This window comes from Pseudorca crassidens, chromosome 11 (assembly GCF_039906515.1).
Source record: "Pseudorca crassidens isolate mPseCra1 chromosome 11, mPseCra1.hap1, whole genome shotgun sequence".
Lineage (NCBI taxonomy): Eukaryota > Metazoa > Chordata > Mammalia > Artiodactyla > Delphinidae > Pseudorca > Pseudorca crassidens.
Genome location: NC_090306.1, coordinates 58,505,568 through 58,529,822, shown reverse-complemented (window position 1 = coordinate 58,529,822; position 24,255 = coordinate 58,505,568). Strand labels below are relative to the sequence as shown.

The following is a 24,255-nucleotide window of genomic DNA, read 5'->3' as shown; positions in this document are numbered from 1 at the left end:
AGCCCAGGAGGTTACATATTAAAGAGGTGAAGTTAAAAGGAAGAAATTTGAGGGGACCATAGTCTTCAAATGCTAGACAGTATCAACTAGAAGAGCAATTAGGGTCAGACTTATTCTTAACTCTTAAAAATCCAAACTAGAAATAGGGGCTTCCCTAATGGCGCAGTGGTTAGGAATCCGCCAGCCAATGAAGGCGACACGGGTTTAAGCCCTGGTCCAGGAAGATCCCACATGCCGCGGAGCAACTAAGCCCATGCACCACAACTACCGAGCCCGCACGCCTAGAGCCCGTGCTCCACAACAAAAGAAGCCACTATAATGAGAAGCCCACGCACCACAATGAAGAGTAGCCCCTACTCGCCACAACTAGAGAAAGCCCATGTGCGGCAATGAAGACCCAACGCAGCCATAAATAAATTTACTAAAAAAAAAAAAAAAAGTCTTCATTGAATTTGTTAAAAAAAAAAATCCAAACTAGAAATAATGGGGCTATGCCTAGGGTATGTAGTACACTAATGGGAAGGCAAAGTTTGACTTCTTACAAAGGATTTTCTACCAGAGTTGTGCAAACTGAAGTGCACTGCTTTCTGAAGCAATGTGTTCTTTATTACCAGAAATGTTGGAACAGGAGTTAGATCCAGAAATACTGTGAAAAAGATTACTGCATTGAGGAGGCATACTCAGTGGTCACAAAGATCCTTTCCAACTTACAGTCTGTGACTTTTTGATATTGGACAAGCAGGGTATATACATCATTTACCTCTTCTGTCATTCCAGCACGAATCAGAGTGAAAAGATATTTAAGTAATCTGACTTCATCTTCTCTATCCAGATCATCAAGGGGCATCTTCTGTCTTATGGGAGCATCAGGGTCCTACAAAAATTAATTAATTAATTAAATCATCAACTATAAATTCTTTATATGCACATACAATGTAAACATCAAGAGATGATAAATGTCTCCTGAATTACATACTGAAATAAATTCACTGAATTTACTTAAGTAACAAAGGGAACAAAGTGTCACAAGTGTCCCAGATAGCCACATAGCTGTCTGTTGCCCATTCAAAACAGACTCTGTCGGTCCACAAAGGTGCATACTTCAGTCAGGCAAGCTGGAAACAGCCCTAGTCCAGCCCAGCAGCTCTAGAAATTCTACTCATAATTCAAGCTGACTTGAGCTTTACCCTGTTGTAGCAACTACATGGCCCAGTTAATCCTAAACAGAATTAGGCCTAGATGGAGAGTGAGCAGAGGAGAAACTGCAGGAATCACAATGCACTCTGTGACTAGAAGGTGCTTAGCTGGTTCTTTCTGAGAACATACGAGAAGAGAGCCCAGTATGGGACTAATGCTATACAAAGCACACCAACACCCAACAAAAGAAATTTTAAAACAGATTTCTAATAAATACCTCCACCCTCTGTTATTCCTACCAACTACATTTCAAGAATAAAAAGAAAACACTGGGGATAACATAGTGTCCTCATTTTTGTGGCAAAGAGCACACATGATCTACATCAGCGGTCCCCAACCTTTTTGGCATCAGGGAACGGTTTTGTGGAAGACAATTTTTCCACAGACGGCAGGGGGGGTGGCGGGGGGAAGGGGATGGTTCAGGCGGTAACGGGAGCGATGGGGAGCGACGGGGAGATGGGGAGCGACGGGGAGCGGCAGATGTAACTTCGCTCATTCACCTTCCGCTCACCTCCTGCTGCGTGGCCCGCTTCCTGACAGGCCGCGGACCAGTACCAGTCCACAGCCTGGGGGTTGGGGACCCCTGATCTACATGATGAATTTCAGATTAAAAGCTATTTTAATGTAACTTTAAAAGAGGAGTAATTCTTATTCCAAATGTTACTGAGTAATATGATTATCAATTCAAAAACTGGAAGGCATAATAGGTCAATTGGCTAGTTTCACAAATATTTTGCAGACAGATATAATCATTCAATTTTGGAACAAATAGTTTCTTTCTGGCAAAAGGAAATCACCACTTTCCAAATGTTAAGGGTAAATGATTTTTAGTTGCTTGCTACAGGGGTAATTTTGCTACAATTTATTACAAGAACTTTCAGTAGTTTCCAAATAATTTTCATCAAAACACACTTTTGTTACCAAATAGAATTTTACCTATTTTTTCGACTGTTACTTACTTCTCTCACTTTTCACTATAAACATTTAATTCACATGCCTCCACCTATCACAAAGTTCTGTTCCTTCATTTCTACAATAATTAGACTCCCGTTCTTTTCAAATCCACTATTACTCCTATAACTCATATCCTAGAATGACCCTTCTAACCTCAAGCTAATTCACAAAGCTTTATTTTTTTCCCCTGCTTTCTATATAAAAGAACTTTCATAGGTCACCACCTTACAGCTGCAGAGTCAAACCTTGCTATAAAGTCAAAATGAATTTGTTTTAATGCTGACAAATCAAGAACACTTTCTATACTTCCTTTTACAATTTACAATCAAATTAATTTGTTTTAATGCTGGCAAATCAAGAACACTTTCTATACTTCCTTTTACAATTTACAATCTATAGGCCACAGATGGGTTCAAATATATGCCATCAAATTCAAACGCAACTTAGTAATTTTTAGAGTTAAACAGTATATGCAGTCCTTCTGGAAACTAAAACAAGGATCCAAGAAAATAAAAATTCTCAGCCTTTAGGAATAAAAATCACTTAACTCTGAAGGCAACTTCCATTTCAAAGAACACTTACCAATTCAGTGACAAGAGGACGGACACTTCCTATGTAAGAAGAGAGCTGCCGCTGTTTCAAGGTATGCAGAGTATTTTCCCTGAAAGAATAAGTACAACTTTTTTTTAAACGAGGAATTTTAATAGGTCTACTTAAAAAAATCAAGTCAAGGAAAGAGAGTACAAACTCAGAAAAAACATGCAAAACGTTAATATAAAAGGGCATTTTCGCTCAGATGACTAATGATGTTGAGCATTTTTTCATGCCTTATTGGCCATTCAACTATCTGCTTTTGTGAGGAATCTGTTCAAATCTTTGTCCTTTTTAATCTGGCTGTCTTCTTGCTACTGAGTTGTAGTTCTTTATGAACTACAGGTTCTTTACGTTTCTTCCAGTCTGCGGATTGCCACCAATTCCTTTTCTCAATGATGTCTTTTAATGAGGTTTTAATTTTGATGAAGTCAAATCAATCTCTTTCTCCTGATTACTGCTTTCTGTGACAATCACTTATTCGCCAAGTCACAAAAATGTCCTCTTATGTTTTCCTCTAAGAGCTTTACAGTTTTAGCTTATACATTGGGGATTATGATCCATCTTGAATTAACTGTTGGGTACAGTGTGAGGGAGGTATCAAGGCTAAGCTTTGTTCACATAGATATGCAGTTTTTTCCTGCACGGTTTGTTCAAAAGACATTGCTTTCCCCACTGGATTGCTTTGATGCCTCATTAAAAACCAAATGACCACAGAAGTGTGGCTCTGTTTTAAAAGGATTCTCTATTCTCTTCTATTGACTGGCAAGAAAAGGAGACTAACTCGTAAAAAACTTGTAAAAACCTTAACAGGACATATTAACTTAAAAAATTTTTTTTCTGAAAATGAAAATTTCTCTTTCTCTCAGAAAAACCACAACTAACCAAGATTTAAGATTAAAAAAAAAAATTTGGTAGCACTAATTTCCTAGTTAAGCAGAGAAAAAAACAATTGATTTATAGACTTGATACATATATAATGTTACTGAATTCAAAGGCAAACTGAACTTCTTCTTTAAGTCTTGAAATAAACTGTCCCTTTAACCTAGGGGTACTTGCTTTCTGGTTTCAAGGTCTTACAATAATTTAGAAGCACTGAAGGATGCAGCGAAAAGCAATTAAAAAACAAAAACACATACAAGTAGCTAGAAACATGGGAGAATTGTTTTCCTGATAATCAATTATGATTATTAAGAAAATATGGCAAAGTGATTGTTTGAAAACTTGAATCAGACCATGTCATTCTTTTATTCTCAAGGTTTCCCATCACATTTAAAATAAAGTCCCAAACCCTTACCTGGGCTACCTGTAAAAGTCCTATATGAGCTGGCTCTCTTCAATCTCATTTCCTACCATTCTTTTCTTTGCTGTGCTCACACTGGCCTCCTTGTGCAAATACTTTACCTTCTTAGAGTCTCTGTAGTTCCTGTTCTTGCCCTGAACACTTGTCCCTCAAATTTTTGCATGTCTGGCCTCCTTTATTTCTTAAAAACCTCTTACTCTTATTACCTGTTACTTCCTTAGAGAGGCCTTCCCTGGTCACCTCTTCTACCTAAAGTAACTCCCATTACCATCCTCTATCCATCAACTCTGATTCTTATTTTTCTTTCAAAGCTCTTAGCACCCAATAGGATATATATCTATTTGCTGTCTAACTCTCCTATACAATTATAAATTCCACAAAGGCAGAGTTTTTATCTGTTTTGCTCACAGACTGAGTTCAGTAAGAACTGAATAAATATTTGTTGAAAGATGAATAAACAAAACCAACATTAAATGACTTCAACAATAAAAGTTTAGTGACTTACCAATATACTGACTTTGCATAAAACTCAATATTATCCGAAAAATCTCCAATCTCATCTTTGGCAATGCTCTCCAACCAATCTACCACCAGCTAGGAAAGGAGGGGAAAAAGAGTATTAACTATAAAATCTGTAAGTATTTTATTTGAAGTAGTATTACTACTACCATTAATTTTAAAAAAAAAGGTTTCTAATTCAAAAATACCAAGTAACAATTTTTTCTATCACTGTTTTTACTTTTTAAAGATGTATAAATATTATGGCAAAAGGTATTTTCTATAGGAATAATACAGTTTTTAACAGGCTATTCCTGGAAATGGTGGGGCTATTATTTGAAAATAAAAAACAAGGTTCTTAATTCTTCTTAATTATAAATTAAAAGATCAAAAAGAAAAAAATTAAGAAAAAAGTTTGACTTAAAAAACTTCAGGGCTTCCCTGGTGGTGCAGTGGTTGAGAGTCCGCCTGCCGATGCAGGGGACGCGGGTTCATGCCCCGGTCCGGGAAGATCCCACATGCCGCGGAGCGGCTGGGCCCGTGAGCCATGGCCACTGAGCCTGCGCATCCGGAGCCTGTGCTCCGCAACAAGAAAGGCCCGCGTACCGCGTACTGCGTACCACGTACCAAAAAAAAAAAAAAGGCCCGTGTACCGCAGTGAGAGGCACGCGTACCACAAAAAAAAAAAAAAACTTCATTTCTTTTATGTCATTTACCTTTCTCCATATTTCACCAAAAAAATGTAAAAATTCTAGTCATACCTGACTTTGTCGGACAAGTGAATCTCTCTGAAATAATGCTTCCACAACTGCTTTTTCACTGGCATTAAGAACCTATAAAAAAAAAATGGTGGAAAGAGAAGAAGATCCTCAAGAACATTATTTCAACAGAAAGGTAAGAGAATCTGAAATAAGTATATTTAACCACCTACAACCATTTTAACATAGCAAATCTGTATATTCACCTTTGAAAAAATTTTGTAAGTAAGTTTCAAACTGCTAGATCAATGTGCAGCTGCTCTTACTTGATATTTTAATTCTTGGTTATGCTTAAAATTTTTAAGTTCTATTTCCCCAGAGGCGTTGTTTTTGGGAAAAATAAAATACAAAACAAAATGAAACAAATCATAATAAAGGGTAGGATGCAGTCATGGGGCATATTAGGAAATTAACATTTAAAAACTTTAGGACTTCCCTGGTAGTGCAGTGGTTAAGAATCCGCCTTCCAATGCAGGGCACATGGGTTCAAACCCTGGTCTAGGAAGATCGCACATGCCGTGGAGCGGCTAGGCCTGTGAGCCTGTTCACCACAACTATTGAGCCTGCGCTCTAGAGGCCACGAGCCACAACTACTGAGCCCACGTGCCATGACTACCGAAGCCCGCGCGCCTAGAGCCCGTGCTCCACAACAAAAGAAGTCACCGCAATGAGAAGCCCGCGCACGGCAACAAAGAGTAGCTCCCGCTCATCGCAACTAGAGAAAGCCTGCACACAGCAACGAAGACCCAATGCAACCAAAAATTAATTAATTAATTAAAAAAAAAAAAAAAACAAGGTACCTTCCTTCCAACTGGCAAAATCAAATGATTGATGGCAGAGTAAACATTTTCACACACTGTGAGAGTGTAAACTAGTACATTTCATTAGGAAGGCAACATGACAAACTCTATCAAACTTTGTCCCAACAATTCACTTCCAGAAATATAGGAAATACTCAAATATGTAGGTAAGTGTGAAGAATGTTCATTGCATTATAACTATAGCAAATATACTGGAAACAAATATGTCCAGCAGAATGTCTGAAAAAAATTATGGCACATTTATACTTTGGCATACTATGAAAAAATAAGGTAAACGTATACAAATTGACATGAAAAAAACTAAGAAATATTGATGAATAATAAAAAACTCTCAGTATAAGGTATAAATGAAATCATACTATACAGTAAAAAAGAAAAAAACACCAAACCAACCCCACCACCACCCAAAACTACATATATGTATAGAGCAGGGAGACTAGATGAAGTTATTGCCATAATTCCTGCAAAAAATGATGAAGGCTTTGGCTTAAGTGGTGGCAAGAGGAACAGAGATGAGAGGTCAGAGTTGGAACAGAAGAGCTAAAGTGAGCAAGATCTGATGATGGACTAAATTTTGAGATGAGGCAGAGAGCAGGGTCTAAATCCTGGCTACTCAGAGTGTGGTTTACAGACCAACAGCATCAGCACCACCTGCGAGCCTCTTAAAAATGCAGAATCTGGGCTTCCCTGGTGGCGCAGTGGTTGAGAGTCCGCCTGCTGATGCAGGGGACGCGGGTTCGTGCCCCAGTCCGGGAGGATCCCACATGCCGCGGAGCGTCTGGGCCCGTAAGCCGTGGCCACTAAGCCTGCACGTCTGGAGCCTGTGCTCCGCAACGGGAGAGGCCACAACAGTGAGAGGCCCGCGTACCTCAAAAAAAAAAAAAAAAAAAAAAAAAATGCAGAATCTTAGGCCCCTTCCCAGACCTACTGAATCACAATCTGTATTTTAACAAGATCCCCAGGTGACTCATGTGCACAGTAAAGTTTGAGAAGTGCTGGCTTAGGGAACATTCGGGTTCCTTGGAAAGTTGGCTATGGTGCCATCCACTGAAAGACAAAAGTGGGTTTGACTTTTGACAGGTTGGAGTTACAGTGCTTGAAAATTATTTTGCTTTAAAAGAAAGAAATACGGCTGACCCTTGAACAATGCAAGGGTTAGGGCACTGATCCTCCTTACAGTCGAAAATCCAAATGTAACTTTACAGTTAGCTCTCTGTACTGCTCATTCCTCTGTAACCGAGGTTCTGTACCTGAGGATTCAACCAACTGCAGATCATGTAGTACTGCAGCATGTATTTAGTGAAAAAAATCTGTGTGGGAGAGGCCACAACAGTGAGAGGCCCGCGTACCAAAAAAAAAAAAAAAACCCCACAAAATTGTATGTGTATATATGTATAAAGATGCAGAGAAAAATGTCTGGTAGAATATGTACTAAATTGTTAGACTGAACAGTATGAGGGATAAAAGAGAACTTTAACCTTTTACTCTATAATGTAAATCAATTTTGATTATTGTATCTTTACTTGTAAAATTTTTTAAATGAAGAAACTCTAGATGGAGGATCAAAAATCAAATTCTACTACTAAAAACATTTGAATTTTAAGCATTTATAAAGGAAAAAATTTAATATAAAACTTACAGTAATTACAAACATACTTTCATCTTCTAATGCAGACTGTATTCTGTCTCTGGGGAAAAATAACACAAAATGAAAAAGCCTTATTTCATATGAGTAAATGAAATCACCTTTTTAAGCTAGATACATGCAGAAACCTGCATTCCATCCACTGTAAACAAATGAGTTTCCAATTAACTTAGCCAACATGCTTTTAAAAGCAAAAATCAAGTAGTAAATGCCTTCTGAATCTAATACTGACATCTGAACAAAAATGATATTTACTGAAGAGACAAACTGCAAAGTCTTTAATGGCTACCTGCTAATTCATACACCTAACTTTTTAATATAATGTTTTCACAGGGCCCAAATGAAAAAATATAATTTTCTCTCAAGATTTTCTCATTAGGATGAGAAAGTAACAGAATGAGAGCCAAAACCAAGGAGCATCTGAGAGAAGAAAAATTTGGTTAACTTCTCTCAAACTTCTACATTACATAAAGTATATCTGTCAGTTCTTTTTCTTAATCTATCCTCTTCTAAATATTGCCGTATTTTTAGCACTTTCCTTAAATCTTTACACGTATCCAATTTTTGGTAGCTACCAGCTTTATGATTAATATTCCCCTTTCCTCGTTAACTCACTTCTGACAACTAAGGCATTAGAAATGATAAGTATCACAAAATGGCAGAACCTATTTCCAAACACATCTTACTCTAACTTCCAAGTTAATCTGCCAGTTTATTTCTCTTTGAAGTCCTACACAACTTTACCTATACAAAGAAGCCAGCAGCCTCCATGTGACCATCTCCTGTTGAAGAAGCCAGAGCATACTGGCTGTTTTTGAAAACTTTTGAAGTCCAGGTGTTGCTCGGCTCACTATTTTACTCAGTATATTCACCTGAATTAAAAATACAAATGTAATAAGGTTTTCTATAATTTTGAGTCACAACTTTGTATTCTTCAAGTACATAGTGCTAAAACTATTTATATATATTTTATATATGTACATATTTATATTATAAATTTTTCCTGTCTATTGTCTTTTTTAAATTGAGTGTAATATAACATTCCCACTAGAAATGGCCTTAATTTGAAGTAAGGTGTGTTTATGTGAGTATATATGTTTAACAGACTCTAGAGTTCAGATTCAACAATAACAGCCATGAGTGCGTTTTTCTCCTTGTACATCAACCCAGAAGATAAGCTAAATCTAACCTACACCCAACAAAATCATAACATGAACCAACAGAGCAGCAATGAAAATTAAAAATAAGTTTTATCTGAAAAATTTATACCATATAAAAAAATCAAGAAAAATATTTTCCTAAGACTGGTACCAAAACATTGTCATTTCTAACCAAACCTTAACCAAAATCCCTCCTTGCTGTAAAACAGTAGTTCTTAACCATTTGAGGACTTTTTGCAGAAGTCTAATGAAAGATATGGATGTTCTTCACAGAAACACACACCAAATTATTTAATAGGAGGTTTAAGGACCCAAGGTAAAAGAAACCTTTCTCAAAGGTTATGAATATTACCTCCTTATCAAGGGCAATTAAGAAACAGGATTGGTCTCATTCAGAAAATGAAGAATCACTACCAAAACAACAGGTTTCCCCACCCTTTAAAAAGTATTCACAAAATAATGTTACTTCTGTCTTAAGGCCAGTGTTTAATAAAAGTATTATCTGTATTTCTCATTCCTTTAATAAATTCTCTATTGGAATCCTAACTCCAGTGATTCACTAGGTGATTATTATTGTTTTTGTTATTTAATGAAGCTACTGCTTTTATAATGGAACAATTCATAAACTGATTATTGAACTAATATTAAATGCTCAAAAAATATTGGCTATTACTATTATTTCAATTATTCTTGAATGCAATAGTTTCTTGAAGTCCTTTCCTTTCCTTTAGAAGAGACTTAATTTTTTAAGCAGTTTTAGGTTCACAGCAAAACTGAGTAGGAAGTACAGCGAGTTCCCATTACTTTCTGCCCCCAAATACACACAACCTAACCCCCCACTATCAATATCCAGTACCAGAGTGGTACGTTTGTTACAGTCACTGAAGCTACATTGACATGTCATTACTACTGAAAGTCCATAGTTTACACAAGGGTTCACTCTTGGTGTTGTACATTCTATGGGTTTTGACAAATGTATAATGACATGTATCCCTCATAATAATATCACACAGAATAATATCACTCCAATAAAAAACCACTGTGCTCCACTTTCTATCCTTACCGCCCTTTGAACCCTGGCAACTGCTGATCTTTTTATTCTCTTTAAGTTTTCCCTTTTCCAGAATATCGTCTAGTTGCAATCACACCATATGTAGACTTTGCATATTGGCTTCTTTCACTTAGTGATATGCATTTCGGGTTAATCCTCATCTCTTTATGGCTTGATAGCCCATTACTTTTAAGGGCTGTATAATATTCCACTGTCTGGATGAACCACAGTTGATTTACCCATTCACTTACTGAAGGACATCTTGACTGCTTCCATATTTAGGCTATTATGAATAAAGCTGCTATAAACATCTATGTGCAGGCTTTTGTGTGGACATATATTTTAAACTCTTTTGGGTAAATACCAAAGAGTATGAATGTTAGGTTACATGGTAAGAGTATGTTTAGTTTTGTAAGAAACTGAGACACTGTCTTCCAAAGTGGCTGTATCATTTTCCATTCCCACCAGCAATGAATGAGAATTCTTGTTCTACACCCTTGCCAGCATTTGGTTTTGTTAGTGTTTTGGATTTTGTTCATTCTAACAGGTGTATAGTGGCATCTTGTTGTTTTAATTTGCTATTTCCTAATGATATATGATGTGGTTTTTTTAAATTTTTATTTTATATTGGAGTATAGTTGATTTATAATGTTGTGTTGACATATGATGTTAAGCATCTTTTCCCATACTTATTTGCCATCTATAGATCTTCTCTGGTGATGTGTCTGTTTACATGTTTTGTCCATTTCTCAGTTAGATTGTTCATTTTCTTACTGTAGAGTTTTAAGTTCTTTGTATATTTTGGGTTTTCCTTTTTCAAAGATGCAGAAGCCTTTTGTCCTTAAAAGAAATATTATATGGACTCTCAACATGTAAAAAGCAGAGCTGCTCTGGCCGACCTTCTAACCATGCCACACTTGTCACTACACCCCAAGACATCCTCCTTAAATATAGTATAGAAATTCACAAGTTGATGCTGTTCAAAAAAAACTTAAAGAGTACTGAAGTCTGACCAGCAATGCAGTGAAATTAACTTACCTGACTACTACAAATGTTTTCATACTCTTCCACAAGGTCAAAAACTGTAGTTGAAGAGTGCTTCAAAAAAGACTGCAGGAAATCAGAAAACATACTCATGGATGCTAGAACACATTAAAAAGAAAAGGAACAGAAAGAGTTAAATGACATACTTCTAGGTAATTCTGTTTGTTTTAAAAACTTAAAAACATAGCTACAAATCCTTTTTTTAAACTGCTATATTTTTAAAAATATATAATTGTGGTAAAATATACATAACAAAATTTACCATTTTAACCATTTTTAAGCGTACAGTTCAGTAGCAGTAAGTACATACACAGTGCTGTGCTACCATCACCACCATGGGACCACAGAACTCTGCATTTTGCAAAACTAAACTCAGGATAGCCAAGGCAATCCTGAAAAAAAACTAAGCAGGAGGCATCACACTTCCTGATTTCAAACTACACTACAAAGCTATAGCATTCAAAACAGTACTGGCATTAAAATAGACACATAAACCAATGGAAAAGAATGGAGAGTCCAGAAATAAACTCCTACATATATGGTGAATTAATATTTGACAAGGGAGCCAAGAATATTGAATGGGGAAAGGATAGTTTCTTTAATAAATGGTGCTGGAAAAACTGGATAATCGCATGCAGAAAAACAAACTCAGACCCCTATCTTACACCACTCATAAAAATGAACTTGAAATGAATTAAAAACTTAAATAAGACCTGAAACTGTAAAATTCCTAGAAAAAAAAAGTAGGGAAAAAGTTCCTTGACACTGGTCTTGGCAATACTTTTTGGATAAGATACCAAAAGCACAAGCAATGAAAGCAAAAAATCAACAAGTGGGACTATATCAAACTAAAAGGCTCTATACAACTAAACAAACAATCAACAAAATGAAATGGCAACCTATGGAATGAGAGAAAATATTTGCAAACTATATACCTGATAAGAAGTTAATCTCCAAAATATATAAAGAATTCATAAAATTCAAAAACAAACAATCCGATTTAAAAATAGGCAGAGGAGGGGCTTCCCTGGTGGTGCAGTGGTTGAGAGTCCGTCTGCCGATGCAGGGGACACGGGTTCGTGCCCCGGTCCAGGAAGATCCCACATGCCGCGGAGCGGCTGGGCCTGTGAGCCATGGCGGCTCAGCCTGTGCGTCCGGGGCCTGTGCTCTGCAACGGGAGAGGCCGCAACAGTGAGAGGCCCGCGTACAGCAAAAAAAAATAGGCAGAGGAACTGAACAGACATTCCTCAAAAGACATACAAATGGCCAACAGGTACCTGAAAAGATGCTCAACATCGCTAATCATCAGGGAAATACAAATCAAAACTACAATGAGATATCACCTCACGTCTGTTAGAATGGCTATCATCAATAACACAAGAAATAACAAGTGTTGGTGAAGATGTGGAGAAAAGGGAACCTTTGTGCACTATTGATGAGAATGTAAACTGGTTCAGCCACTATGGAAAACAGTATGGAGGTTCCTCAAAAAATTAAAAATAGAACTACCATATGATCCAGCAATACCACTTCCGGGTATATATTCAAAGGAAATGAAAACAGGCTTTCAAAAAGGTATCTGTACTTCCACACTTACTGCAGCATTATTCATAACAGCCAAGACAGGGAAAAACCCTAAGTGTCCATCACCGGATAAATGGATAAAGAAGTGGTATATATACACAACAGAATATTATTCAGCCATGAGAAAGAAAGTGATCCTGCTATTTGTGACAGGACAGACCCTGGATAGACCCTGAAGGCATTAAGTAAGATAAATCTGACAGAGAGAGACAAATACTGTACTATATCACTCATGAGGAAATCTAAAAAAGCCAAACTCATAGAAACAGAGAGTGGAATGGTGGTTTCCAGGGACTAGAGAGTGGGGGAATTGAGAGATGTTGGTTAAAGGGTACAAATTTGCAGTTAGAAGATGAGTAAATTCTGGAAATCTAATGCACAGCATTGACTATAATCAATAAACCTGTATTAGTTGAAAGTTGCTAGGAGACTAGATCTTAAATGTTCTCACCACAGAAATTATGATTATGTGATGTGAAAGTACAATGGAGGTATCAGCTAACACTAATAATATGCAAGTGTATCAAAGCAATATGTTGTATACCTTAAACTTACAGAATGTTATGTCAATTACACCTCAAAAAAAAAAAAGAAAAAAAAATCCTAAAACTGTAACTCCCCATTCTCCCCTTTCCCTAGACCTTGGCAACCATTATTCTACTTTCTATGTCTATGAGTTTGACTACTCTAGGTGCCTCACATATGTGGAATCATACAGTATTTGTCCCTATGCCACTGGTTTATTTCATTTAGCATAATGTCCTCAAAGTACATTCACGTTGTAGCATGTGTCTGAATTATATGCCACTGTAAGTATATACCACATTTTATTTATCCTTCATCCATCAATGGACATTTGGGTTGCTTCTACCTTTTAGCCATTATGAATAATGGGGCTACAAATAAGGGAACACAAATCTCTTTAAAATCCTGTTTTCACTTCTTTTGGGTATATACCCAAAAGGCAGAATTTAGGTATATACCCAAGAGGCAGAATTGCTAAATCATATGGTAACTCTATTTTTAATTTTTTAAGGAAGCACCACTGTTTACCATTTTACATTCCCACCAACAATGTACAAGAGCTCCAATTTCTCCACATCCTTGACAACGTTTGTTATTTTCTGTTTGTTTGGGGTTTTTCTGTTTTTGTGGGGTTTTTTGACAATAGCCATCCTAATGCGTTCAGGTGGTGTCTCGTGGTTTTGATTTGCATTTCCTTAACGCAAATTATTACTTAATAATGCAACATTACAGATGTTGAGCAAATTTTCATGTGCTTATTGGCTAGGTTTTTTTTTAAATTTATTTTTGGCTGTGTTGGGTCTTCCTTGTTGCACGCGGGCTTTCTCTAGCTGTGGCGAGTGGGGGCTGCTCTTCCTTGCAATGCACGGGTTTCTCATTGTGGTGGCTTCTCTTGTTGCGGAGCACGGGCTCCAGGCACGCGGGCTTCCGTAGTTGTGGCACGCAGGCTCAGCAGTTGTGGCTTGTGGGCTCTAGAGTGCAGGCTCAGTTGTTGTGGCACATGGGCTTAGTTGGTCCGCAGCATGTGGGATCTTCCCCAACCAGGGCTCGAACCCATGTCCTCTGCCTTGGCAGGCAGATTCGTAACCACTGTGCCACCAGGGAAGCCCTATTGGCTAGTTTTATATCTTCTTTGGAGAAATGTCTATTCAAGTCCTCTGTCCATTTTTCAACTGAGTTGTTTGTTTTCTGTTATTGTTGAGTTGTAGGAGTTCTTTCTACATACTGAATATTAATCTCTTATGAGATATATGATTTGCAAATATATTCTCCCACTCTGTGGGCTGCCTTTTCACTCTATTGATTGTTCTTTTGACACATATTTTGATGTAGTCCAAGTTATTTTGTCTTTTGTTACCTACAAGTCTTTAAAGATTCCAAAATGTATTATTCAGTAGTCTGTTGACCATTACTACAAAACCATGAGCCAGATTTTGAAACATCTGAATTATATTTTAAGTACACCATAACAAAGTAGCTGAGAAAGTTACAATAGATACTAAAATGACATATTTTACTCAGGGAAAATACATACACTCTACTACAATACTGTATAATATTTAAGGCCTCAGCCATGGTTCACACTAAAAATGAAATATTTTATAGATTAAGTACAAAGTACTTTTGAGTTACTCAATATTTGAGTACTTATAACTGGCAAATACTACAAAGAAGCAGTGGTCACCAGAGAGTTAAGAGAAGGGCTGTGGGACTTCCCTGGTGACGCAGTGGTTAAGAATATGCCTGCCAATGCAGGGGACACAGGTTCGAGCCCTGGTCCGGAAGATCCCACATGCTGCAGAGCAACTAAGGCCGTGCGCCACAACGACTGAGCCTGCGCTCTAGAGCCCACAAGCCACAACTACTGAGCCCGCGTGCTGCAACTACTGAAGCCTGCACGCCTCGAGCCCGTGCTCCGCGACAAGAGAAGCTACCGCAATGAGAAGCCCGCGCACTGCAACGAAGAGTAGCCCCTGCTCGACGCGACCAGAGAAACCTGTGCGCAACAACCAAGACCCAACACAGCCATAAATAAATAAATAAATAAATAAATTTATTCGGAAAAAAAGAGAGAGAGAGAGGGGCTCTGGAATCAAACTGCTTAGTTTCAAATCCTGGTGCCATCACTTCCTAGCCAGGTGAGCTCAAACAGGTCACTTAATCCTTTTAAGCAGCAGTTTCCTTTCCCTGAAAATGGAAACAGTTACTGTATCTATTTAATGGACCATGAAAGGAGTTAGTGTTCATACAGTGGTAAGCATACTGACTAGCACTCATATATGTTAGCTTATAATAATAAAATGAAGAAGAACCTATGTCATAATGTGCAGGTACAGAGACACTAAAAGCAGATTTTTTTCCAAAAGGGAATGGTGATAACCAACGTAAAGTTAGAATAGTCACGGTACTGTTTGAAGAAACAACACTAGCATCCAGGCCAAATAAAACACGTCAACAATGTCAGATAAAAATTAAACCAAAAGAAAAAGAGAAGCTCTTTCAACAGCACAAATATGGAAATAAAAATATTAGAGACTAGTCTAATAACCTAACAGGCTACTACTTATACTGAAAGATTAAACGGCAAAATGCCGCTCCAACTGAGAACTAACGTGAGGTTCTCAACCTCCTAGAGCTACATCAAATGTCGTAGCCATTACCATAACTCGTTGGCTTAACAAAAAAAATTTTTTTTTTTTTGCAGTACGCGGGCCTCTCACTGCCGCGGCTTCTCCCGTTGCGGAGCACAGGCTCCGGACGTGCAGGCTCAGCGGCCATGGCTCACGGGCCCAGCCACTCCACGGCATATGGGATCTTCCCGGACGGGGAACGAACCCGTGTCCCGTGCATTGGCAGGCGGACTCGCAACCACCGCGCCACCAGGGAAGCCCCCAAAAATATTTTTTAATGATGTTCAGGAATAGGAGATAATTTCCTTGATCTTAGTAAAACGACAAGCTACTGTGTTACAAACGAAGTTTTACCAGCTTCTCCAGGATCGTCCTCCCGTAACATAACAGCACTGAGAGTTACATCCTCTGTTACACTGTGGGGCTCTGTGTTTGTGAAGAGCCCTGCACGCTGTGATGAGAATGCAGCGGCCCAATTACTGTCATCCAGATTAGTTACCTGAAAAAATAAAAGGAAGATACAGAAAAGTAATGTGGTTATTGCTGCTGAGTGAATGAAGACTTCAATACTATTAAAACCTTTTAAAGACCATAGGTATGTGTTTTTCACTTTTAAAAGACAGCCATGGGGCCATTTTATTAAGGAAATCATGGCTTTTTTTTTTTGGCCATGCCATGAGGCATGTGGGATCTTAGTTCCCCAACCAGGGATTGAACCTGCGCCCCCTGCGCTGGGAGCTTGGAGTCTTTACCACTGGACCGCCAAGGAAGTCCTGGTGCGTTTTTTTTTTAAAAAAAGGCAGTATATTCCTTCTTTTTAAAATTTATTTATTTATTTATTTTTGGCTGCGCTGGGTCTTCCTTGATGCACACAGGCTTTCTGTAGTTGCGGTGAGCGGGGGCTACTCTTCGTTGCGGTGCGCGGGCTTCTCATTGTGGTGGCTTCTCTTGTTGCAGAGCACAGACTCTAGGCGTACGGCCTTCAGTAGTTGTGGCATGCGGGCTCAGTAGTTGTGGCTCGCGGGCTCAGTCGTTGTGGGCTCTAGAGCACACGCTCAGTAGTTGTGGTGCACGGACCTAGTTGCTCCACAGCATGTGGGATCTTCTGGAACCAGGGATCAAACCCATGTCCCCTGTATTGGCGGGCAGATTCTTAACCACTACGCCACCAGGGAAGTCCCAGTCCCAGCTTTTTAGTTTTCTTCTTTGTACTACTCCATACTTTAAAAAAAAAAGCCAATAAAGATTCCATTTTGTAATATTTAAGCTGATATTAATAAGTAAACTAATACCAGCTTTAGTTCTATTGCTCTAGGACTAGTTCAAATCAATTTTTTTAATTTTGGGAAATAGTACAGGATGAATGATCCAGTTTCTACAACAAATAAATGGTAAAGAAAAAAAGAATGATGGAGGAACTTATAGATTAAAATACTTAAGAGACATACCAAGCAAATGCAATGTGTTGAGCTTGTTTGGATTCTGATTTGAGCAAACCGACAACTGGGCTTCCCTGGTGGCGCAGTGGTTGAGAGTCTGCCTGCTGTTGCAGGGGACACGGGTTCGTGCCCCGGTCCGGGGGGGATCCCACATGCCACGGAGCGGCTGGGCCCAGGAGCCGTGGCCGCTGAGCCTGCACGTCTGGAGCCTGCGCTCCACAATAGGAGAGGCCACAATTGTGAGAGGCCCGCGTACCGTAAAAAAAAAAAAAATTGACACAACTGAAGAAGTATGAACACTTAATGAAATACGTATTGTAATGGAAAAAGTACACATAAAATGGCTATTTGAAATCATAAAGGAATTACTCTGTGTGTGTGTAGGGAGGGGTTAGATGTGTTAACAATATTGTACTTACGTTAAAGAAAGCATCCTTATGTTTCAGAGATACCTACTGAAGTATTTATGGATAAAATGGTATGAAATCTGGGAACTATAATGTGGGAGAAAGGCTTGTGGGTATAGATGAAACAAGGTCAGCCGTATGCTGATAACTGTTGAAGGTGGGCAATAAATACATGGAGGCTTACTCTACTATTGTATTTTTGGACATATTAAAAAATAGTAATAAAAAGCTTTTTTAAATTTACTTAAAATCTAGGCATGAGCAACAATAAAAATGTACCTTTAAATCAGTCTCCCCAAGGAAAAATGCTAAAGATGGGTGCTGAGGCCCTATATTTTAGTGAGGTAGTAACTATGGGCTGAGGAGAGCTTAGCTGCAGCTACTGAAGACTGATTGTTAGTTTACTCCCTTCTGGATACTAATCATCATTATTACAAAGATCAAACTGAAAATCTTACACAGCAGTGATATCCTGCATTCAGAAAAATACTTTGGTCCATAACCAAATCTTGGCAGGTAGACACATGGTAAAATCAACATAGCAAATAACTGTACTTCCTTCAGGGCTATCTAAGACCACTTCTCACAGCTGATATTAAAATTGGCAAAACAGGGACTTCCCTGGTGGTCCAGTGGTAAAGAATCTGCCTTCCAATGCAGGGGATGTGGGTTTAATCCCTGGTCAGGGAGCTAAGATCCCACATGCCACAGGGCAACTAAGCCCATGCACCACAACTACTGAGCTCTCGCACCTCAACTAGACAGCCCGCACGCCACAACTACAGAGCCCACGCACCCTGGAGCCCACGCACCACAACTAGAGAGAGAAAACCAGTGTGCCACACCTAGAGAGAGAAAACCCGCACGCTGTAACAAAGAGACCACGCGCCGTAACGAAAAGATCCTGCATGCCTCAACAAAAATCCCGTGTGCCCCAATTAAGACCCAAAACAGCCAAAACAATAAGGAAAATAAATAAATATTCAAAAATAAAATAAAATAGGCAAAACAAATCAAGACAATATCTCTGACTACAAAGTAATTTCCAAACATTTTGTAATAATCAATACATATTTACTCTATCCTGGCCTTTAAAAGAGTAACAATTTTACTATTAATCTTGCAGTTCTGAAGCAGTAAATAATAAAACTCATTTTCTTTTGCTTAAACACAGAAGCAGTCAATTCACTCATGTTTTTAAGAGGAATAAGAATAAACATTGTCAAAATAAACCAGTTTCATAAGCAAAGTAAAACTGTTCAATGACTAGATCACTGTTAGATATTAACACTCTAAAAATTCATAAGACTGTAATAAACATTGCTAAGATGGATTTAACCTTCTAAGACAAGGAGAGGTTTAACATGCAAAACCTCTTTTTAATAAGCACAGAGCCAAATAAAGAGCCATTTTTATCTTGTTTTTGGAACTAAATGGGCCATAATAGTCTACTACTCCAACAAAAGTCTTCCATTTTCTTCTTCTCAGTTAGACACAATTCTTTCTTTTTCTATAGGGTATTTTAAGCACCTAGGTCAAGTCATTCTGTATCACAGTTTATAAGACATTTCTTTTGCTATTATAAATATTGTACCATAGTGATTTATAAAGAGTGTCTCATCTACTTCTCCCAAAATTTTCTCGTCTTTCCTTTAATGCTTTGTCCTCCTGCCTTATGACAGTCTTCATTGATTACTCCTGGCTTCCTTCTCTTCTATGTTTCTTGGGCTCAGCTTTTATACCAATAGCAACCAATCGGAATTGATTTATTCTGATCAGCAAACTGTCAGATTAACACATTTTGTAGGCAACTAACTGCCGCTGGTGCCACAGCTTCCACCTATGACATGAGTATGCTTAAGGGTCTCAGTTTTCTGAAAGTCTTTCTAATCAAAACCTGATTTCAATTAACATAACCGAATTACTTTATGACAAATAAGACTTCAATTCTCATTAAAAGCTTTTAAGCTAAATATCTTACGTTAATAAAAAGGAAGAAAATTTCAGCTCCATCTTTCTACATACCATAGACAGATTTCCCAAGAACCCTGAAGACTGTGTAAGCCGAGGAGACCTCCCTCCAGTTCCAAGAATGCAGAAAACATCTGGCTGCCTTAGTAAGCTTCGGTTTGTTGGAGTAACTACTAGGAAGAGGTTAGTAAAAAGAATTCGAAATGCGTGAGCCTTGATCATGGAAGAAAACAAGCAAACAAACAATAAAGTATAATTTTCACTTTTCAATTATTTAGATTCTAACCAAATAAATACTTTCAATATTAACATTTCCATCATATGAAGATTCAACTTATTTTTCTAAACATGAATTTTTGGTACTACCGAGCCCACCAAGAAAAACTTTACTGCAAACAGAGATGCTTTCATTATAGCACAACTGAGCATAAAAAAAGGGACACGAATGAGTCCATGAATTTGCCAAATTCTAATTTTATAAAGCATACTATAGTATAGAGGACATGGGCCCTGGAGTAAGCAGATTATGGTTGGAATTTTGGTTCCATTACTTACATACTTACCTAGCTATGTTATCTGGGTTAATCAACTTCTCTAAGTCTCACATTCAGTCTTGGCAAAATAGAGATAATACCTATGTCATAGTTAGTATGCATTTATGTAAAGAACAGTGACTTACACATGGTAAGAGTTCAACAAATAGTAACTGCAATCATTATTATTTGTTCTTAATTAGAGATAATTTATAAAATATAATATATATTATGGTATTAGTTGCTACTATTGTTATCATTATTAAATGCTTTAAAAGCAAAAAAAAAAAATCTTACAAGGTTGTCTAAATGAACTGGGAGTTCGGGGGATAACCTGGTTTCTTGGTGTAGTATTAGCAAAAATTTCATCTTGGGATGCCTGAACTACAGGAAAAGTTAAGAAAAGTTTTTCATGTAGAAAAGACACCATCAAAGATAGAATGAACCATATTTACACTATACAAAATATGTGAATACATTTTTCAAGGGCAAAGTATCTTATGGCTACCACATTTTCTATGCAAAGAGTAAATAATTCCCTCTCGCCTTTAAATTCTCAGTTATCAGTCTTAGGTTACTACACATTGAACTAAAAGTTGTTAGTCAGATTTCAAATAATAAAAAAAATCTAATCTCAGCAGAAGCTAACCACCGTATGATGGTTAGCAGTAAAATGGAACATCCTTATTTTCAGGGAAACATGAATCTCACTGAATTTCAGCATTATACTTACAAAATAACACATCTGGGAAGTTTAAAAAAAAACAAACCTAAAACTAATGTCCACAGCATTTTATTATTATAGCTAGTGTTTAATATCTCTCATAAAAAGAAAAGTCTATAATCCTGATTCCCAACATGTTGCAATTTTTATAATCATGCTTAAAATGCAAAGGATACTTAAAACTCTTTTTTGAGCACTCTGTTTTCGTGCAGTCCGAGTCACCTCTGCCTCCCGGATCACAGGAGATGCCATCTCTTCAAAGCCGCTCCTAAAATGGCATAATCAAGCTCATGTGAATGAAATGAGAATGTAGCATTTGCAAAAAAATTTTATCATCATGATTGGACCAAAGGATCCTAAGTCAGTCAAGATGCAGATCATCCCAGTAGCCAAGTCTTTGATATTTTTGTTGCCAATGCCCCTATGGCTCCAAATCCTGCGTATCCCTCAAAGTCCTGCTCACATTTTACCTGCACAAAGACTTCTATGACTTTCTAATACTTACTTGTTATTTTCTCTTATGGAATTATTTTAACACGTGGAATCTAAATCTATATTATAACACTGTTTTAGATAACTGCTTCATGAAGGTAAACCTTTCCTCTTTGGATTGAGGTCCCTAAAACTGCAGGAACTCTTAAAAGGATCTTCTGTAGTTTCCAAAATACTTCAAACCATGGATACCACTATTTAAGCTGGTGACTTGGGAGGCTAAGTAAAAAAGAAATCTAGTAAATTGGAGAGAAATGATCCTTCAAGTTTTTTCTCCCCAGACTACACTAAGGGTGTCTCCTGTCTCAGCACTACTGTAGTCACAATGCCCTTGTCATTCTCTGCCCAAAGTCTAGAAAATAAATTGTGTGAATTAAGAGGTCTGTATCCTAAGACAAGAATCTAATATGCATTTCCTCCACTTGAAAATCTTCAGATAGCTATCTCTGGCCTACAGAATCAAGTCCAAATTTCCTAGCATGGTTTTTACAATCTGACCCCAGCTTACCAGTCCAGCCTTATATTCAGCCAAAACATCACTCCATACAAACATACACTGCATGTGACCATTCGGCTACGCTTTTGTATCCTTACACCTTTGTACATGTTGCTTCTTTTACAGAGGCCTACATTTGCCCCCTTGGTCTACCTGGTGAATACTTACTCATCAAACAGCCTCCTGGAGTCTAGAGACACACAGATCCAGGTTGGCAACTTGGTTCTTCTATTTGTTAGCTTCCTAACTGACCAAGTTCCTTAACCTTTTTTAGCCCCAATGTTAGGTGTAAAAAGAGGATCACAGTAGCTATCCTCACAGGATTGTTATAAAGATTAAATTAGCTAATAATATATTTAAAGCGTTTAAGTTACTCAATGTAGGCTACTGCTACTATTCAAACACCAACTAGAAAGCATTCTCCTTTGAGAGGTCTTCCTGATACCTCCCATGACAGGGAGACTTCACTGCTCCCCATTTCTTTTCCCACAGAGCAGTACAAAATACTTATCACTCCGTACTGCTCGGCTGTCTCCTCCACTACACATTCCCCCGAGACCAAGAACCTTGAATAACTCATCTTTAACGCAGATGTCTGGCATAGTGCCAGGGTCATAGAAAGAACACAATAACTATCTGGTGCTGGAACCTGTAATCAGAAAGTCTGGGCTGAGATCCCTGTTCCATCACTGACTGGCTCTGTGGTCTAGGGCAGGTCACTCAGCATCTCGAATGCCGGGCCACCTCCTACCTCGCCCAACCCAGGAGCGAAAAATGTTGCGCGAAAGTGAGTAGATGGCAGAGCCGCCGTGGGAACCAGGAGATTATCATTAGCCGTATCCCTTCCCGACCCAAGCGGCCTTTCTCCCATCAGGTGCAGTCCCCCCAGCCCGGAAAAGGAGTCCTAGGGTCAGCACCCGGGCCCTCGTCGGCTTCCTCTGGGAGTCGGGTTTCACCTGTTTCGTTCCTCCAACACCCTGGAGGGACAAGTGTCCGGGCTCGGCCGTCACCACCAAAACTGACCTGTCCATGGCTATAGCCTTCTCCCACCAAGAACCTTGCAAACTCAGTCCCAGCTTAACCACCGCGTTTCAGCCTTCCCGCTCTCCGGAAGCAAACCCTTTGACCCGGAAGCACGTCCTCGCTAAGTCGCTGTAGAAAAAAGAAGCGAGAGGCGGGAGGGGAGAAGGAACAACTTCCCATTCGGCGCATGCGCAACTTCTTCGGCCTGCCGCTGCTTGTCCGGTCTGCGCAGGCGCAAAGGTGTGCCGGCGGTTGACGTCACTGGGCGGGGCGGGGCAGGACCGGGGCGGGGCAGGGGGCGGGGCAGGAAGGAGCGTTTCGCCTCGCTGTGCGGCCGCCCCTTTGCTTGACTGGCATTTATGGGCGTGGTCCAGGCGCCGGGGTTATCCTGCTGGGATACTTGACGTATATTGATAGTCTAGAAAAATGTGAAGTCATTTCCTGGTATTCTCTGTCAGAAACAGCCTGGACCTGGAATTCTGACGTGCAGTCTCTGCGCTACACCTCAGGGGTCCCTGTCTCTCTCTTACCGTACTCACCTTGTTTGAACTGTAGTGTAAACCCCCTACAGTTTTTGAAATTGTTTTCCATAATAGCTATTTGTTCTTTACTTGGTATTTTTCCCTATTAAGGAGAAAAGGATCACCTGTCTTAAAAAAGCATAAAAGATGTTGGTATTGCCCTCTATTGCAAAGTGCAGGATAGGCAAAAAGAATGTTCTGGCCCTGAAGGAATCAGTCGAAGTTTTGCCTTAGGCATTTACATTCCACTCTAATCCTGGGAAATGTCATTCTAGGAAGGCTTCTTCATAGCTAATTTCTGCTGAGACGACGTGGGGTTTTGAAGAAACGTGGCTTTGGGCTCCATCTAGGCTCGAAACCCCTGCGCTGCAGATTCCTCATCTGTAGAACAGAGGTAACGCCTTTATCGAAGAGTTGTTGGGAGGATTAAAACAAAATGTCAGGGCTTCCCTGCTGGCGCAGTGGTTGAGAGTCTGTCTACCGATGCAAGAAACATAGGTTCGTGCCCCGGTGCGGGAGGATCCCACATTCCGTGGAGTGGCTGGGCCCGTGAGCCATGGCTGCTGAGCCTGCGTGTCCGGAGCCTATGTGCTGCAACGAGAGAGGCCACAACAGTGAGAGGCCCACGTACCGCAAAAAATTTTTAAAAAACCGAGATGTCAGATGTGCACTGCACATAGCACTCATCGAAATGTTAATTTTCTCCTCTTCCAATCACTACTTGGGTCTCACCCTAGTGCTCTCTCATTTTTCCCATATCCTAATTTTCTTGTACAGAAGAACACTTTTCTCTTATGGAAAATGAAATGTGGTCTTAATGGTTTTTGTCAGTGCCAGAGGCAGGTTTATTCAAAGTATGAGCCAGTGTTTCAGGTTCTTGCCATGTGT

General features: G+C 38.9%; 1 protein-coding gene across 4 annotated transcripts in view; it reads right to left on the bottom strand.

Annotated features, from left to right (window-relative positions):
- Nucleotides 1-23,020, bottom strand: part of NUP107 (nucleoporin 107) — a 44,411-nt gene extending 21,391 nt beyond the window's left edge. Inside the window, exons 1-12 of one of the 4 annotated variants that reach the window (XM_067697272.1) lie at nucleotides 22,780-23,020; nucleotides 21,012-21,103; nucleotides 20,409-20,495; nucleotides 19,633-19,751; nucleotides 16,116-16,260; nucleotides 11,017-11,120; nucleotides 8,512-8,639; nucleotides 7,762-7,810; nucleotides 5,305-5,376; nucleotides 4,551-4,639; nucleotides 2,734-2,812; nucleotides 761-874 (exon numbers count right to left, since the gene is read on the bottom strand). In XM_067697272.1, coding sequence (XP_067553373.1) covers nucleotides 761-874; nucleotides 2,734-2,812; nucleotides 4,551-4,639; nucleotides 5,305-5,376; nucleotides 7,762-7,810; nucleotides 8,512-8,639; nucleotides 11,017-11,120; nucleotides 16,116-16,260; nucleotides 19,633-19,751; nucleotides 20,409-20,495; nucleotides 21,012-21,087 — 1,062 coding nt within the window. In that variant the 5' untranslated portion in view covers nucleotides 21,088-21,103; nucleotides 22,780-23,020. Of the gene's footprint in view, nucleotides 1-760; nucleotides 875-2,733; nucleotides 2,813-4,550; nucleotides 4,640-5,304; nucleotides 5,377-7,761; nucleotides 7,811-8,511; nucleotides 8,640-11,016; nucleotides 11,121-16,115; nucleotides 16,261-19,632; nucleotides 19,752-20,141; nucleotides 20,303-20,408; nucleotides 20,496-21,011; nucleotides 21,104-22,779 lie in introns of those variants that run through there. The other 3 variants (XM_067697271.1, XM_067697270.1, XM_067697273.1) reach the window with 3 other exon arrangements.
- Between the last annotated feature and the right edge of the window lie 1,235 nt (nucleotides 23,021-24,255).